At 37.4% G+C, this 17899-nt stretch overlaps 1 protein-coding gene across 2 annotated transcripts in view; it reads right to left on the bottom strand.

Annotated features, from left to right (window-relative positions):
* The window catches only part of LOC150076557 (calcium-transporting ATPase sarcoplasmic/endoplasmic reticulum type-like), a 346227-nt gene that overhangs the window by 220144 nt on the left and 108184 nt on the right, over nt 1-17899 (bottom strand). For both annotated transcript variants that reach the window (XM_090387973.1, XM_090387974.1), the window contains exon 6: nt 13029-13167. In XM_090387973.1, coding sequence (XP_090244099.1) covers nt 13029-13167 — 139 coding nt within the window. The remainder of the gene's footprint in view (nt 1-13028; nt 13168-17899) is intronic.

The following is a 17899-nucleotide window of genomic DNA, read 5'->3' as shown; positions in this document are numbered from 1 at the left end:
AAGCGCAAGGGAATTAAATTCTCGGGTAAGGGAAGCGCATAGGATGATAGGTTTAATTTCCTTTTTATTTATATTTTATTTTATTTATATTTTATTTTTATATATATATTTTTTATTTATTAATTATTATTATTTAGTTATTTATTTATTTTTTTTTTTTTTGTTTTTATCATTGTTTTGTTCGAATTTTTTTTTTTTTTTTGGCTGGTGCAGCATAAGCCATAGGCTTTCTTGCACCATGCGGCCGTTACTAATACTAATACTAAAAACTAAATAAGTGAATATGGTGAAGCCAATAGTCGTTATGGGGACTTTCGTTAGTTAAAACGTCTTCAGTTGGCAATGTGTGGAGAGTGAATGCGCATGGTATTTAAGAAATAATTTATACTCTTGTGATGCCTTTTTTGACATGTGGGAACTTTAATCGCGAGAGGTTCCAAATTGGGGAAAGATTGAAGGGGAGTTTGGAATTTAGAATTTTAAGGTTTGAGTGGTGCCGGTACCATTCAATAGCTAGGGCTTCATATTGAAGTATTCTGTAGCTGGATTTTAGTTTAATGATGGAAATGGCAGAGTCAATGGGGAGGGGGGGGTTGTGGGTCTGGGCATGAATTGTAAGTTCTGTGACAGGTTGGTTAGATGAGAAGCTATGGAAATGATAGTATGCACGGGTGTTGGATGTTTTTGATGAGCCAAATTACCTTAAAATTACCTTTTTACCTTAAAAAAGAAATGACCCCTCGTGCCTGGATCGAGTTCACCAATCAAAACAATACACGCATTAACGCTACCAACCAAAATATGATACAAAGACATAACAAAAAATGGAATTCCCTCACATCTTGTTCCCCACCAAAAATCACCACCGTTAACCTCTCTTCCAAATCTTTTACTACCGCTGAACTTTCTGGCCTGGAATATGGCTTTAACTTTGCCATCAAAACCAACATTACCCTATTAAAGACTGCATTGTTGAACTCCAGTCCAAACTCTAACAACATCCCGATAAATGATGTCTAATACACCAAACTAATAGTATTATTAACACCAAACTCTCTTCCTGCTCTAATATAAAAAAACAACAGCTTATGGATTTACACAAACTCAGTAAAACCTATGACATTATTATTCAAAAAGCTGACAAAGGAGACACAATTGTTATAATAGATAAAGATACCTACACCGAAAAATTAGAATCCATCTTAGCAGACCCAAATACATACATAAATGAAAATAACCATAACATCACAAAACTCAAAAACAAACTCGACATAATTCTCAGGAAACTCGGGCAAAATAAGGAAATCAACCTTTTCACACTACAGCAAATTGGAATCTGTAATAGCATCTCCCTCACATGTTTGGGATCATTAAGTTACACAAAACCGACCATCCTTTAAGACCAATTGTTTCATACAGCAAATCAGCTTTCGCTAATTTATCCTCCTTTCTGGTCAAAATTACAACCCCTCTTACTAAATTTTCCACATTCAAGATCAATAACACCAATCAAGCTTTTCAAAAAATCAATAATATTACAATATCCGATGCAGACATCTTAGCTTCCTATGACGTCACTTCCCTCTACACTAATGTCCACATCACATTTACTTTACAAGCCTTACGCAAGTTTTTAGAAACAGACGATACCTTAACAAAAGGCACCTCCCTTTCAATAGACCATATTCTCGAGCTCACCACCCTTCTATTAGAAGCAAGATTTTTTAGATTTAACCAAAAAAACTTTTCAACAAATATTTGGCTTACCGATGGGCCTAGGCATTTCGGCCCCATTGTCCAAAATTTACCTAGCCGCCACTGAGAGCCAAATTCTACACCCCTTTCCCCCTGAACTAAAACTATACATGCGCTACACCGACAACATTCTTGTAATAGGCAACAGATCCATCATTGATAACCTTTTCGAAAAACTCAACTCTATACACGACAGACTTAAATTCACCCTTGAAATTGGACAAAACAATCAGATAAATTTCCTCAATCTCACCATCTATATAACAGGCACAAAATTAAATACGAAAATTTCCAAGAAAAATACAAACACCGGTAAATACCTACATTTTGCCTCTCATCACCCTCTAAACTAATAAAGAAGTTTTATATAATCAAATTCACAATGCACTAAAGTACAGCTCCTCACCAGCCGACCTTTACAACAAAATCAAATATCTCACCAACAAATTTATATCTAGAGATTACCCCCACCAACTTATTTTAAACACAATCTCCATCGCTAAAAATAAAATTAAACTTAACAATCCAACCAAAGACAACAATAAAACAACACCCACATAGTCCTCCCTTATTACAATGAACTCGTAGGACAGTTCCGCCGTCTATTTAACAATACTGATATCTCCCTTGTTTTTTTCCACCTACAACAAATTAGGATCCTTCTTCAGCTCATATAAAGATACACACAAATATCTTACAAACGACCTCAATAATATAATATACCTCATTAATTGTCAACCAAACTGTAATACGTGTTACATCGGAAGTACCACTACCAAATTTGGCTCATCAAAAACATCCAACACCTGTGCATACTATCATTTCCATAGCTTCACGTCTAACCAATCTGTCACAGAACTTACAATTCATGCCCAGACCCACAACCACACCCCCTCTCATTGACTCTGCCATTTCCATCATTAAACTAAAATCCAGCTACAGAATACTTCAATATGAAGCCCTAGCTATTGAATGGTACCGGCACCACTCAAATCTTAAAATTCTAAATTCCAAACTCCCCTTCAATCTTTCCCCAATTTGGAACCTCTCGCGATTAAAGTTCCCACATGTCAAAAAAGGCATCACGAGAGTATAAATTATTTCTTAAATACCATGCACGTTCACTCTCCACACATTGCCAACTGAAGACGTTTTAACCAACGAAAGTCTCCGTAACGACTATTGGCTTCACCCTATTCACTTATTTAGTTTTTAATTATTCTTCTGCTTCTTTTACTTCAATGACAACCAAGGATTGGATGTGTACACTTCTGTTTTCTTGCACCTATTTTAACTCAATCAACACTCACCTACTTCCCCCCTTTTAATTTTATTCAATTTAACAATTCAACCTAAATATTAACCACGCTGCCTAAGTAAGCCATCACAGATTAATTCAAGGTGAGTACTGCTTTATAAGCATTCACTATCCTTTACTAGTCTATTAACATGGTACTTGAAGACCTCTCTAAAACTTCGCATTGCCTGATATATCTTCATCGATATCATTGATAAATACACAAAACAACAATGGGCCCAGCACCGAACCCTGGCGGACTCCAGTAATAACATTCGGCCATGAAGAGCAGTGTTCATTGAGTACCACTCTGTCTTCTCCCACTCAACCACCCTTTTATCCATTGCAGCAACTTACCCTTAATACCATTCTGCTCCAATTTGTACAGTAATCTTCCATGTGCAACAGTATCAAAAGCTTTCCTGAAATAGAAGTATATGATATCAAAATTATTTTTTTGCATCCAGCTTCTTTGTAACCATATCATAGTATCCAATCAAATTTATTAATCAAGACTTTCCCTTAACAAACCCATGCTGTGTCTGAATTATTGCTGCTGCTGTCTTGTCTAGATGATCCTGCAATGCATCTTTAACCAGTGACTCCATTATTTTACACAGAACAGAAGTTAAACTTGACAATAATATTATTATTGTCAAGGGTAAAGGGAAAGGATTTTGCTTTTAGATAGGTGAATTACAATGGTCTTAGACAGTTTTTAAATTCTTTACAGTGAACCCAACTGATGATGTTACCAACAGCAAATTCTAAATGAGAAGCATTCAGGGAAGTAATCACAGAAGTAGCCTTCTGTGCTTTTTATGCCAACTAAGAAATACTGTTCAAGGCTTAGACCTAAATGGATGTCAGATGAGCTGATAAGATTAGATTCAGAAGGAAAATGGATGAGATGATTATAAATTATCAGTGGTCAGAAAAACCAACAGTAAGTAGAAACTTTTTTTTTTAATGAAAGGTATTTAATATTGGGTTGAAGGCTGAAAAGGTGAAAAAAGGATATTTGTTGACATTAAAGATTGAATTTCTGTAGATTGTAACTTTCAGGAAATACATGTGAAAGGAGGGTGTTCCAGAAAAATGGAAGTTGAAGGAATAAACGAGAAAGATGAAAAGTTGTTTATGTGAGTTTGAAGTTGGACAGTAAAAGGATGCTGACTGGTTGGGGCACATGTTCGGACTGGTTTGGAAGAGAGCAATAATTATAGAAGCCGATTCAGAAGAACAGTGTTCATGGAAGTATCTATAGAAAAGGCATGCAGCAGAAACAGAACGTCTGTGAAACAGAGAGTGGAAGACTAATGGGGGTCATTAATTAACCTAACTGTCCTCTTTTGAATGGAGTCTAGAAGCCTGAGGGAGGTTTTGGGGGGCACTGCCCCAGATGTGGGAACAACATTCCAGTAGGGCAGATTTGAGATATGTACAGAGTGAATAGCTGTTTGGAAGAAAAGTAACACCAAGAGCAAAAGAGAAAAGCCAGGTTTTTAGAGGCAGAGGAAGCAATATTTGTGATGCACTTATGCCAAGTGAGGTTAGAAGTCAAGGTAATCCCTAATAGAGATATGTAATCTTGCCTAGGAATCTGAGCGTCATCGAAGATAAGTGCAGGCACAGAAGAAGCCTTTTTATGAAATATAGACAGGACTGAGTTTTAGAAGGAATGAAATCAACTAAGTTATCTTTGCCCCACTGGAGATCAGCATTTAAAGAACTGATAATGGATATTTGAGACGTTGAAGTTGTTTGTGCAGGGCAAGGTTTCTTAAACTGGAAGAGGGAATGCAACGTGCTATCATCAGCAAAGTTATGGATAGGATTTCCAGTCAATGGAAAAGGTCATTAACAAACAAGAGGAAACAAGTATAAGAAACAACTGAACCTCAGGAAATATTAGCATCATTTGTGGAGAAGTTAGAAGACAGAGAGCTATCTACCATCGCCCACAGTGAGCAGTCAGAGAGAAAGCTGGATACTACCCAATTACAAAAAAACAATTGGCAAACCATAAGATGGAAGCTTATTAAGGCCTTTATGATAAACACGACAAAAAGCATTTTTAAATGTCAAGAGCAACTGCTTAGGTTTCACCAAACTTTTCTACTGAATTTGTCCATAGATGGGTAACATCTATGGATAAACCAGCCTACAATCAAGTCACTAGGTTGAGAAGTGATGAAGATTAGGAGAAACCCTTGACAAAGAATAAGAAGAAAAGTAGAAAACAGTTCTTTTCTTATGTTAACACTAGAAGGAAATGGATGAACCACATTGCCCACTAGATATGAATGGCATAACTAGTGATAATCATAATCCTGTTTGGGTTGCTGACAAACTGAATAAATATTTTGCATCTGTAATCATGAGTGAAAAGTTTTTAGGAATGGGAATGGATAAAAGAGGTATACAAGGTTATTATTAGTATATTTCTTAAGTTATAACTGGAAGCTAAATGATTACTGAGAAGAAAGCAGAAAAGAAACCATTTAAACTAAATGTGAATAAGGCACCTGGGGCTGACAGAATCTATCCAATTATATCAAAAATAAGCAGCAAAATGAGCAAGAAAGCCTTTAGCCATCGTTACGAGAGCATCCTTTGGTTCGGGAGAAGATTCTATAGATTGGAGGTTTAAAAATGTCTCTCCTATTCATAAAGAAGGATCAAAGGACAATGGATGATTACAAATCTCTTAATTTGACACTTCTGTTCCAAGAAAAATGGAGTCACTTGTTAAAGAAGTACTGCAAGGCCATCTAGAAAGGAATGCAATTACAGGGTAACCACAGAAAACATCTGTTATGGGGAGACATTGTCTAACCAGTTAGGATCAAATGATGCAAGAAAGCAAACTTATAAAGCATCAGCCAAAAAAAAAAAAAAAAACACTTTTTACATTACCTGTCCTTCCCCTCCAATAGTTTGTCTAGGATTTATTCAAACCCTTGGATTTATTCAAACTGCCATTTCCACAACAACAATAGATAGAAGTTTGTTCCAACAATCAACCACCACCTGGCTTAAGGCAAACTTCTGAACAGCACTGCAACCATCCTTCCTCAATTTGAATTTGTGCTCCCTTATAAAATTAAAGCATTTTTCTCCAAATTCTTTAATCTGCAGAAATGAAGACTTTTCTTGGTTAGTCTTCATTTTGTTTCCCTCACCAATCTCATTGCCCTTCTCTGCACCCATTCCAGAAAATCTACATCCTTCCTAAAATGAAGCCTCCAGGCCTGTATGCAGTACTCAAGATGGGGCCTAACCATTGCCGTATACAATGGGATAATCACCTCCTTATCCCTGCTAGCAAAGTTCCTATTTATTATTGGCAAAATGAATTGTCCTGGCAGCCTGTCTGCACTGATCAGAGAAATTCATATCTGACTACACAATTAACCCCAGATCTTTTTCATTTTCCACTACCCTGGGTGCAGTACCTTGCATTTGTCAATATTAATATTGAACTGCCATTTTTCAGCTCATCTGCATAATTGACTTGATACAAAGATGATTTTGACATCATATTTATTTTTCAGAAAAGCATTCGATAATGTTCCACATGAAACACTGCCATGCAAATTGGAGTACTGTGGCGGGGGGGGGGGAAATAGTGCTATGGATAAAGGAATAGAGTGGCAGGAGACAGAGTGGTTATTAACAGACCTACTCTTCGTGGATTAATGTTATTAGGGTTTGGTGCTGGGCCCCTTACTGTTTTTAATATTTATTAATGGTACTGATGAAGATATATCAAGTTTAATGTCTAAGTCTGATATTGATACAATGGATGGCAAATGGTTAACAAGAATCAGAGTATAACACAGCAACAGTATCATACTCTGATTACACCATCTACCTAGAAAAATTAGGTACACAGTGTGAGAAATGACAATTGAGGTTTAACATTTATTCAAAGATACTACATATGGACAGCAATAAACCCAGAGTATCATACCAACTGGGTGATAATCTGTATGAAATCAGTAGTGGAGAATGAGAAAGGACCTATGGATAATTGTAGTCTGAAGTGTTCTCTGATCATGTGTGTGTGTGGGGGGGGGAAGAAAACTAGGGCAGCTCATGGTATTCTGTCAATGGTATACAGGAACTTTGCCAGAAAGACAAGGAAGTGATATCTCATTGTATAAAGCAAGGTTAGGCATGAGTACTGTACAGATTTGCAAGCCTCGTTTCAGGAAAGATGTAGATATGTTGGAATGGGTACAGAGAAGAGCAAAAAAGATTAAAGAGGTACAAAAGGGCACACTTACCAAGAAAGTCTTCAGTTTTGCAAACTGCAGCATCTGGAAACTACAATAAAGATGCAGACAATCTACTCTTGCAAGAAGACTGACTGAAGGGTTAAGGCTTTAAACAGAGTGAGTAAACTTGAGAAAGTAAACTATGTACACTCATGGGTGTCATCTGAAGAATAATAAGGATGTCACTAGCAGCTTACTCTTTCTCGAATGACACACAAAGGAGAAAAATAAGGAAAGAGAGAGTAACTGATCATAGTAACTTCTATCTGCTGCTGCTGTGGAGATGGATAGTTTGAATAAATTTAAGGATTAGACAAATTATTAGAAGGAATGGACAGATAATACAGGTAGTTTTTTGGCTGATGCTATGCAAGCTTGCTTCCTTGCAGCATTTGCCACTACTAATACTAATCAGACAAATATGGCTGACAGGTGGAATCTCCTCCTCCGACTTTAAAAATCTATTTTCATACTGGTATTATTATAAACTGTCTCTAATTACTCATAAACACAGATTAGAAATGGTAGTACTTACTAAATATTAAAAAAATTCATAAAAAGGAACACATTATTTGAAGCTTGCTTAAAATGTACTTGTATTAATCTTGAAAAATGTATATATACATGCATACTCCAAAAAAAAGTTAAATAAATTATTATGACTAAGGTATGTTAGTATGATTGTGTAAACTATTCAACTAAGTCTCTCTCTAAGCTAATGAACATTTCTACTTTACTGCTGGCAGAATGCTGAAGCAATGAAGTAATATCAGATATATGCAAAATAATTTTTTTAATGAGAAAGAATTTCCAAGACTAATTTTTATGAAGAATATTGTTGATTAAATGTTTTTTTTTATTTAAATACTGTGCTGTGTGCAATTATTTCTATTATTTACTTACTTCTTCAAGGAAAAAATTGGGCTTGACACTGAGGAAGAAACCCAATAACTGAAATATTACAGAATAGAAAGTTGCAGTCAGTGTTTTGGATATAGGGTCAGGGACCATATCAGTTTACCCTTTCATGAATAAAGCATTCTTTGGAATCATGGCTTATGATCACAATGTGATCTGCAAATCATAGAGGGTTCAGTTACTCTCCATCACATTAACTCCTTTCTGCGACCAGCCTAATCTTCTGAAAGCTTCCTCAAGGGCAGCAGTAAACAACTTCGGAGGTATTATGTCACCTTGTCGAACTCCTTTCTCGGCTACTGCCTTTGTCTAGTCTAATAAAGGAGGTAGTGTTCTCTATATTTTTTCTTCAAAATCATAGTAGTAGTAGTAGTTGTGGCATGTGATGCAAGAAAGCAAGTGTATGAGCTTATGCAGCATCAGCCAAAAAAAAAAAAAAAAAAAAAATCACACCATTCCCTCCAAATGCCTGTCCAGTTCCTCCGTAAATTTATTCAACCTATCAACTTCCACAACGACAGATGGAAGTTTGTTCCAGCAGTTAACCACCCGCTGGCTAAGGGCAAATTTCCGCATATCTATTATACATCTGTCCTTTCTTAATTTGAATTTATGCCCCCTTAGGTTCGTAATCTGAACAAGTGGAAGGATCCAGTCAGAATTCAGCGTGCTCAACCCATTCAAGGCCTTATACACCTCAATCAGATCACGGCGCAGGTGCCTAGTCTCTAGCAACTGCAATTTGCAGAACTTAAGCATCTCTTGGTAAGAGGATCCCTTCATTCCCCTCACCAATCTTGTTGCCCTTCTCTGTACACACTCAAGTAAATCTATATCCTTCCTAAAATGAGGCCTCCAGACCTGTATGCAGTACTCAAGGCATGGACTAACATTTGCCTTATACAAAGGAATAATCACCTCCTTTTCCCTGCTAGCAAAATTCCTATATATCATTGACAAAACCCCATTACCTGTCCTGGCAGCCTGTCTGTATTGCTCAGAAAACTTCATATCTGCCTGCACAATTACTCTCAGGTCTTTTTCATTTTCTACTACTTTAAGTGTAGTACCACACAGTTGGTACGTTTCTCTGGGGTTACTTCTAACATATGCAGTACTTTGCATTTGTCAAGGTTAAACTTCAGTTGCCACTTCTTAGCCCATCTTAGCCACTTAGCCCATCTGCCCAAATTATCTAGATCCTGTTGCAGTAGCACACTGCCATTACTATCATTGTAATGATAGTAATGGCAGTGTGCTAATGCCATTACTATCATTATCAACCTTTGTATCATCTGCAAACTTTGACATTAAGCCTGATATACCTTCATCAATATCATTTATAAATATACAAAACAACAGTGGACCCAACACTGAACCCTGTGGGACTCCACTAATAACATTAGTCCATGAAGAGTAGCACCCATTGATTACCACCCTCTGTCTTCTCCCACTTAACCATCCTTTTATCCATTGCAGCAACTTACCCTTAATACCATTCTGCTCCAATTTGTACAATAGTCTTTCATGTGCAACAGTGTCAAAAGCTTTCCTGAAATCCAAATATATGACATCAAAATTATTTTTTGCATCCAGTTCCTTTGTAACCACATCATAATATCCTATCAGATTTGTCAGACAAGACTTTCCCTTAACAAACCCATGCTGTGTCTGAATTATTGCTGCAGTCTTGTCTAGATGATCCTGCAATGTATCTTTAACCAGTGACTCCATTATTTTACCCGAAACAGAAGTTAAACTAACTGGTCTGTAATTACTCGTGTTACCCTTCGATCCCCCCTTTGTGAATTGGGGATACATTTGCACATCTCCAGTCCGTGGGAACCTCCCGAGTCCAAGGATGCTCTCATAATTGTGGCTAAGGGTTTGCTTAGTTGCTTTGCCGCCTCCTTTAATATAACTGGATAGATCCCATCCACCCCAGGTGCTTTTCTTATGTTTAACTTCAACAATTTCTCCTCCACTTTGCTCTCAGTTATTACAAAATCATTAAGTATCCTGCTAGAATTTGATAACCTTCTGCCATTTTCAAACCTTAATAATTCCTCATGTGTGAATGTAGATGCAAAATGCTCATTCAGTTTGTTTGCTATCTGAGCAGGATCATCAACAGTCGAACCATCGATGTCAAGTGGACCAATCAGATTCATCCCCTTCCTTTTAGAGTTTATATAAGTAAAGAAATCCTTGTTGTTTTTCTTATCATCTTTTGCCAAGGATTTCTCGAAATCTGCCTTCGCCTGACTAACCTCCTTTGTGACCTGATTACAGACTAGCTTATATCTGCCATAGGCTTCTGAGTCACTTGATAATTTATATGCATCCCATGCATTTTTTTTCTCTGTCATGAGTCTCATTAGTTCATTTGATAACCATTTAGGCCTAACCCTTGAACAATATTTCTTAATAGGTATGAAACTTTTAGTAGCATCCACAATTAATTCCTTGAATGCTTCCCACTTAGAATTTACTGTTGGTAACATCGTCAGTTTATCCCAAGAATTTAAACTGTACTCACTGTACTCACCTTTACGGAAGCAAAAACCCTTTCCTTTATCGCTGATGGTAATTATATCTTTAAGTAAATCCCACATCAGTGATCACTGCCACCTAGTGGTTCCTTTATCTGCAAATTCTTAATACACGAATGATCACTGCTGATAACCAGATTAAGAGTATTACTGTACTCATTACTGATCATTGTACTCATTCGGCCTATAACATAACATACTCCTACTCTTATTTTTGCTTTTGCAGTGCTTATGTCACACCAAACTGACTCAACAGTGCACTGTTCATCTATATCAACTGGGTGCACTTCTTTTGATTTTATGTTTTTCTTAATTAACAGCATAACACCTCCTCCCTTTCTATCCTTTCTGTACACATTGTACTCCCCAAATTCCAGTTCTGCATTGCTTATATCTGTGTGACACCACGTCTCTGCTATCCCAACAATATCCGCCTTTGATGTCTTGACAAAACTTCAAATTCATCAAATTTATTTACTATACTTCTAGCATTGGTATACATGCAAGCATACATGCTCCTGTTCCTATTCCTAGTTACCCTAACACATCCTATATACCCACCTATTTCAGGATGACTGCCATCCGTCGCTGAAACCCCCAACACCCCTCGCTCCAGGTCGCTACTTATTCTAATAGAAGTTGTGCAAGAATCACCTTCACCTCTGCCTATGGCTACTGTTAAACTATTAGTCCTTGTATCACCCCCAAGCTACCAGTTTTCCGACCCACCTAACACTGCCTTGATAGCATCAGCAAATATTCTTGCACCCTTTCTATTTAAGTGTATCCCATCCCTGTAAAAGCAGTCTCTCCTGTTAACAAGTACAGACCAGGCTGAAAAAAATTCTATCCCTTGAGCCTTGCACAATCTTTCCAGGGCTGAATTGATCGACAAAGCTCTCATCATATACTCCCTCCTATCGTGTCTGGGCAGAATTGCAGACACTTTCAAATTCAACCCTAATTCTCGGCTTTTGTTAAACAGTGACCTGTACTTGTTAAGTAATTCTGCCGGTCTCCTACTCTTAATATCATTAGTGCCAACGTGTACAACTATATCAACTTTTGTGCCCTTAAAAGAAGATATCCGCTCTACAACGTCATCAACCTTTGCCCCTGGCAGACATACCCTGGTCCTGTTCCACCTATCCTTTTTACAAAGCATGTTACCCGTTTTCCTGACAATAGAGTCACCAACAACTACTACTAGTTCCTGTGGGACCAGCGCATTCTGCCTTGGGGGTTGCCACCATGTTGCGTGATGACCAAGTGCAAGCTCTGGCGTTGATGTGAGCAGCTGAGAGCTTGATGTGCCCCCCTCAATTTAGATCTTTCGAGGGCATCCACCCTGTCCTTCAAACTCTCATATAGGCCCACAACAACGCTGAGTTGCCGCCTGATTTCCTTATATGGAGGTATGTATACCGCCATATATTATGGGGTATACATACCCCATAATATATGGGGTATGTATACCTTGTCTTTCCAGTACCCGAAACATTGCCTTATGCTGTATTGAGTCAAATGCCTTTTCATAATCCACAAATTCCAGGCATAATGGTGTTTTATATTCATTTTCTTTCTCCATTAGCTGTGATATTACGTGAAGGTGATCCATAGTTGAGAATCCTGTCCTAAAGCCAGCTTGCTCTTTCGGTTGATTCTCATCAAGTATTCTTTCTAATTTGCTAGTAATGACCCTTGTGAATAACTTGTAAATGTGAGATAACAAGCTAATTGGTCTATAATTTCCAATTTCTGATTTATATCCTTTCTTATGCAGCAAAATTATGATTGCATTATTCCACTCCTTGGGCATCATGCCTTTTCTAATGCATTTTGTGAAGTGTCTTGCCAGTTTCTGTGTCATGTCTCTTCCTCCCAATTATATATAAGAGCAAACATATAAGACCATAACACTGGTTTTTCAGATACTTCGCTAATAAGGTGGGTGCCTGATGTCTCATCAATGAAGAAATACTAATCACTGAAATGGCTGTTTGGGGTGTTGCACTATATTAAAGTAAATAGCATTTTACTATTCACATGAGAAGTGTTGTTTATTTGTGGTGTAACATTGAAGAAATTCATAGAAACAAACTTATAATATATGAGATCTGTCCTTTTGAAAAGAATGGTATTTTCTTGTGCAACTCCATCAATAAAAGATGAATGTGAATTTATTTTAATTAAACAGAGCAGCAACCTTATCCAGAAACTTACCTGAAACTTCAACGATATCACCAGGAACAATTTCTTTCGCTCTAATCTTTTGTACACCTTGTTTATCTGCCCTGACCACTTTACCCATTTCAGGCTCATACTCTTTAAGGGCTTCAATAGCACTCTCTGCATTCCTTTCCTAGGGTTAGAATCATCATTTTTAAAATTCATACCTTACCATAATACAGAAGATTTCTAAATTGGTTTCCACATATGAAGAAAATAATTAATACATTAAATTTGTAAAATAGTCCTAAAAAATATAACCACATAAATTCTAATCAAAAAAGTATCAAGACTGAATGCATTTGGCTGATAAACTGCACCATGTGAAGGCAAAGTTTTGATGAATGTCATTGAAATATTATGACATATCATTATGTTCTAATATGTATATCCAGTCATGTTTAGAGCTAATTCCATTGTGGAGTGATTTTGTAATGTGTTTGTGGTCCTGGGTAACATTAGCATTAGTTGAGGCATATGATGCAAGAAAGCAAGCTTATACAGCATCAGCCAAAAAAAAAAAAAAAAAAAAAACATACTTTACATTTCACCCATCCAGTCACTCCAAATGTTTGTCTCATCCAGCCTTAAATTTATTTAAGCTATCAACTTCCACAACAGATGGAAGTCTGTTCTAGCAATCAACTACCTGCTGGCTAAAGGAAAACTTCCACACATCTATTCTGTAACTGTCTTTCCGCAATTTGAATCTATGCCCCTCAGGTTCGTAATCTGAGCAAGCAGAAGAATCCCATCAACAGTGAGCCTGCTCAAACCATTCAAGGCTCAATCAGATTACTTCACCGGTGCCTAGTCTCCAGATGCTGCAACTTTCAGAACTTAAGCCTTTCTTGGTAAGAGCACCCCTTCGTTCCTCTCACCAATCTTGGTGAGAGAAACAAAGGGGTGCTAGTATGCAACTTCACACATTGAGAGATTAAGCCCATATGCCGCCACAAAAAGCACAGCCCATTTAGTTGCTACACTATTATGAAAGCTGTAATAAAATAGTTACAATGGAGTTGTAAACTCTTCTGGCCTTGGTCATTCAGAGTATATATGGACATTTATTTATTCATTTGTTCTGTTGTATTTAAAAATCTGCAGAACAACTAGTGTTTACAATTTTGGCACTATTAACAAAATTGGAAAGACTACTAGAAACTTAAAACCTGAATTTTTGAATGAGTCTATCATTATAAAATGGTATGAATGTTGCTGGAAGCATGACAACTTCAACCAGAAGAAACAATGTATCACTTGCTGTGGCACATAAGCATACATAAGTGTGTTGTGTCAGAACAAAGTCAAGGACACTACTGACACTATGCTACTGCAACAGGATCTGGAAAGGTTGAGCAGATGGGCTGAGAGGTGGCAAATGAAGTTTAACATTGACAAATGTAAAGTACTACATATGGGAAACAGCAACCTCAGAGCAACGTATCAACTCTGTGGTACTATACTGACAGTGGTAGAGAATGAAAGGGACCTGGGGGTGGTTGTGCAGGCAGATATGAAGTTTTCTGAGCAGTGCAGACAGGCTGCAAGAGTAGCTCATGGTGTATTGTCGATGATATATAGGAATTTTTCTAGCAAGGATAAGGAGGTGATTATTCCCTTGTATAAGGCAATGGTCAGGCCACACCTAGAGTACTGTATACAGGTCTCGAGGCCTCATTTCAAGAAGGATGTAGAGATGCTGGAACGAGTACAGAGAAGGGCAACAAGATTAGTGAATGGAACAAAGGGGTGCTCTTACGAAGAAAGGCTTAAGTTTTGCAAATTACAGTGTCTGGGGACTAGGCACCAGCGAGGTGATCTGATAGAGGTGTATAAAGCCTTGAATGGTTTGAGTATGCTTAATGCTGATGGGATTCATCCTCTTGCTCAGAATAATCACCCGAGAGGGCATAAATTGAAATTGAGAAAAGACAGATGTAAGATAGACGTGAGGAAATTTGCCTTTAGCCAGCGGGTGGTTGGTTGGTGGAATAGACTTCCATCCCTTGTCGTGGAAGTTGATAGCCTAAATAAGTTTAAGGCTCAGCTGGACAGGTATTTCAAACGAACAGAGGGGTGAAGTGGAAGTGGTTATTTTTTATTTATTTATTTTTTTTTTTTTTATTTTTTTTTGGCTGATGCTGCATAAGCTTGCTTTCTTGCATCAAATGCCTCTACTAATGCTAATACCAACAAGCTGAAGTACATCTGAAATGACACAAGGCTGAAGGTCATTTGAACTGATTTGAGAATAAGGTGCGCTGTCTCAAAAGATGATGCAAAAACAAGTGAACAAATGAGCTGTTCATTTGTTCAAATGATATGTGATGGCACTGCAGCAAAGATAAAAAATTAATGACGAAATTACTGAAAAAAATTACTGACATTATTTCTTTATGCTTATTTTTATTTGTTTGAAAATGTCTGATGACATTTCCTGTCATGCATTAGCTTCACACTATATAAAATGAAACAGTCATAAATAACAGAACGACACTATTATTTCTATTTTACAATGTAGGCTAGCACTTCTGAAAGCCAATTAATTCATTAATGAGAAATGCTTGGAATTTTTTAAAATATTTAGACATGTAGTTTTGCTTTTTTTTTTTTTTTAAATCAAAAAAATGTAGAAAAACTATGTTATGAGAGCGAGAAACATAACAGATCTAACAAATTTGAAATAACAGATTCTCTGTCATAAACCCAAAAACTATACTGAATATATCACATCACAACGTAGGATATAATAGTATAGCATAAGATATGCCTTACTACTACAGGTGATTCAAAATTATTGTCGGGGTTTCTGTGGCCTATAATTTTCAAACCGGAAACAACAAAATAAAATTGCTTACGGAATATGAAAGTGTAACTCAAAAAGTTTTATTACCTATAGAATCAATACTGCAGAATGCTAAACAACTTCAACATGAGTTCCTTTCATGGCACGTAAGATGTTAAGCAATATTCAATTTCCCTCCAAGTGTTCTCCAGCATTTGCGGTGTAATCGTTTTGATCGCAGCAACAATTCTGAGCTTCAGTTCATCGAGGGCTGTCACAGGGATCTTGTACACAATATCCTTCACATATCCCCACAGGAAGAAACAACCGGCATAAGATCAGGTGAGCGTGAAGGCCATGGAATCAGTCCACCATGCCCAACCCAGCACCCAGGAAAATGCATGTCAAGAAATTCTCGGACAATAAGAGCCCAATGTGGCTCTTATTGTCCACATTTGTGAACACCACATTTGTCTGATTATTTTCCAACTGAGATAACAGATACAGCTGTAACATGTCCAGATAGGTCACCACTGTCACTGTTTCTTCCGCAAAGAAAAAGGGCCCCAAAACTTTCAAACATGACAAAGCACAGCAGACACTGACCTTTGGACTATCTCTTTCGAATTCTGGAATGGCGTGAGAGTTTTCTGATCCCCATATTCTGCAGTTATGATGATTTACCCTCCCTGATATGTAAAATGCTGCTTCATCGCTAAATCTCCATCTCCAAAGATAACTTTCATCAGCTTCGACGTTTGACAAAATGTCTTGGGCAAATTGGGAATGGCAGGGTTTATCGTTCGGCTTTAAAGCCTGCACAATCTGCAGTTTGTAGGCATGGAGGTGAAGGCGGTTATGAACAACTCTCAAAAGAGTAGTTTGTGGTATACCTACCTGCAAAGGAGCTCATCTAGTTGATTTTTGTGGGCTTTGAGAAAACACTTTATGGATTCGATCAACATCTTCCTCCAACGTGCTCGGTCTTCCAGCTCCTTTTCAGTGTAGAACACTACCAGTCTCTTGAAATTGCTTTAACCAATGTCGTATAGCATTATCTGAAGGTGGATCTTTTCCACACTGAGTTCTGTAACGACGTTGCATTGTGATAACAGACTGTTTCGAAAAACCAAAGTATGCAAATTGCCTTCTCTTGAACATTCGCCAGTTTGAAGTAATGCCGTAATATCTCCCAGACATCAATGCAGCGAGTTCAGCATTACCAAATAAAACTTTCTGAGTTACACTTTCATATTCCGTAAACAGTTTTATTTTGTTGTTTCCGGTTTGAAAATTATAGGCCATGGAAACCCCGACAATAATTTAGAATCACCCTGTACATTATATTTTTTGATAAATTTTTACTTACAAATTTAGACATAATCATGGTGAAACCTATATCTGGCAAGAGTACCATGACTTAAGATGGCATGACCAATTGGGAATTGTCTCCAATGAGCCTTGTTTGTTGTATCAGTTATGACATATATTCAATATTAACAGTGATTCCTTTGTGTATTATCAATCTTGTTGCCCTTCTCTGTACTCGTTCCAGAACCTTTTTTTTTTTTTTTTTTTTTATGTGAACTCCAAACACGAGAGGTATTAGAACCTATAGTACTTAGTACCATGCTTGGGTTGGAGGTTGAGAAGACGAAAGAAGATATTTGTTGACATTGAACTTGAACTTCTGTAGATTGTAATTTTCAGGAAATATATATGAAGGAAGGTTGTTCCAGAAAACGGCAGTTCAATGAATAAATGAGGAAGATGAAAAGTTGGTTCTGTGGGTTTGAAGTTGGACAGTAAATGAATGTTGGCTGGTGGCGGCACATGTTCGGACTGTTTTGAAAGAGAGAGCAGGAATTATAAAGCCAATTCAGAAGAACAGTGCCCATGGAAGTATCTGTAGAAGAGGCATGCAGCAGAAACAGTATGTCTATGAGAAAGCGAGTGGAGAGACTCTGTTAGAGATGAATCATTAATTAACCTAACTGCCCTCTTCTGAATGGAATCAAGAAGCCTGAGAGAGGTTTTGGGGGCACCACCCCAGATGTGGGAACAATATTCCATGGCA

The sequence above is a fragment of the Mastigoproctus giganteus genome, chromosome 13, assembly GCF_048544385.1.
Source record: "Mastigoproctus giganteus isolate SK-2022 chromosome 13, ASM4854438v1, whole genome shotgun sequence".
NCBI lineage: Eukaryota > Metazoa > Arthropoda > Arachnida > Uropygi > Thelyphonidae > Mastigoproctus > Mastigoproctus giganteus.
The sequence above is the reverse complement of the archived record's forward strand: the minus strand, read 5'-3'. Positions and strand labels throughout refer to the sequence as shown.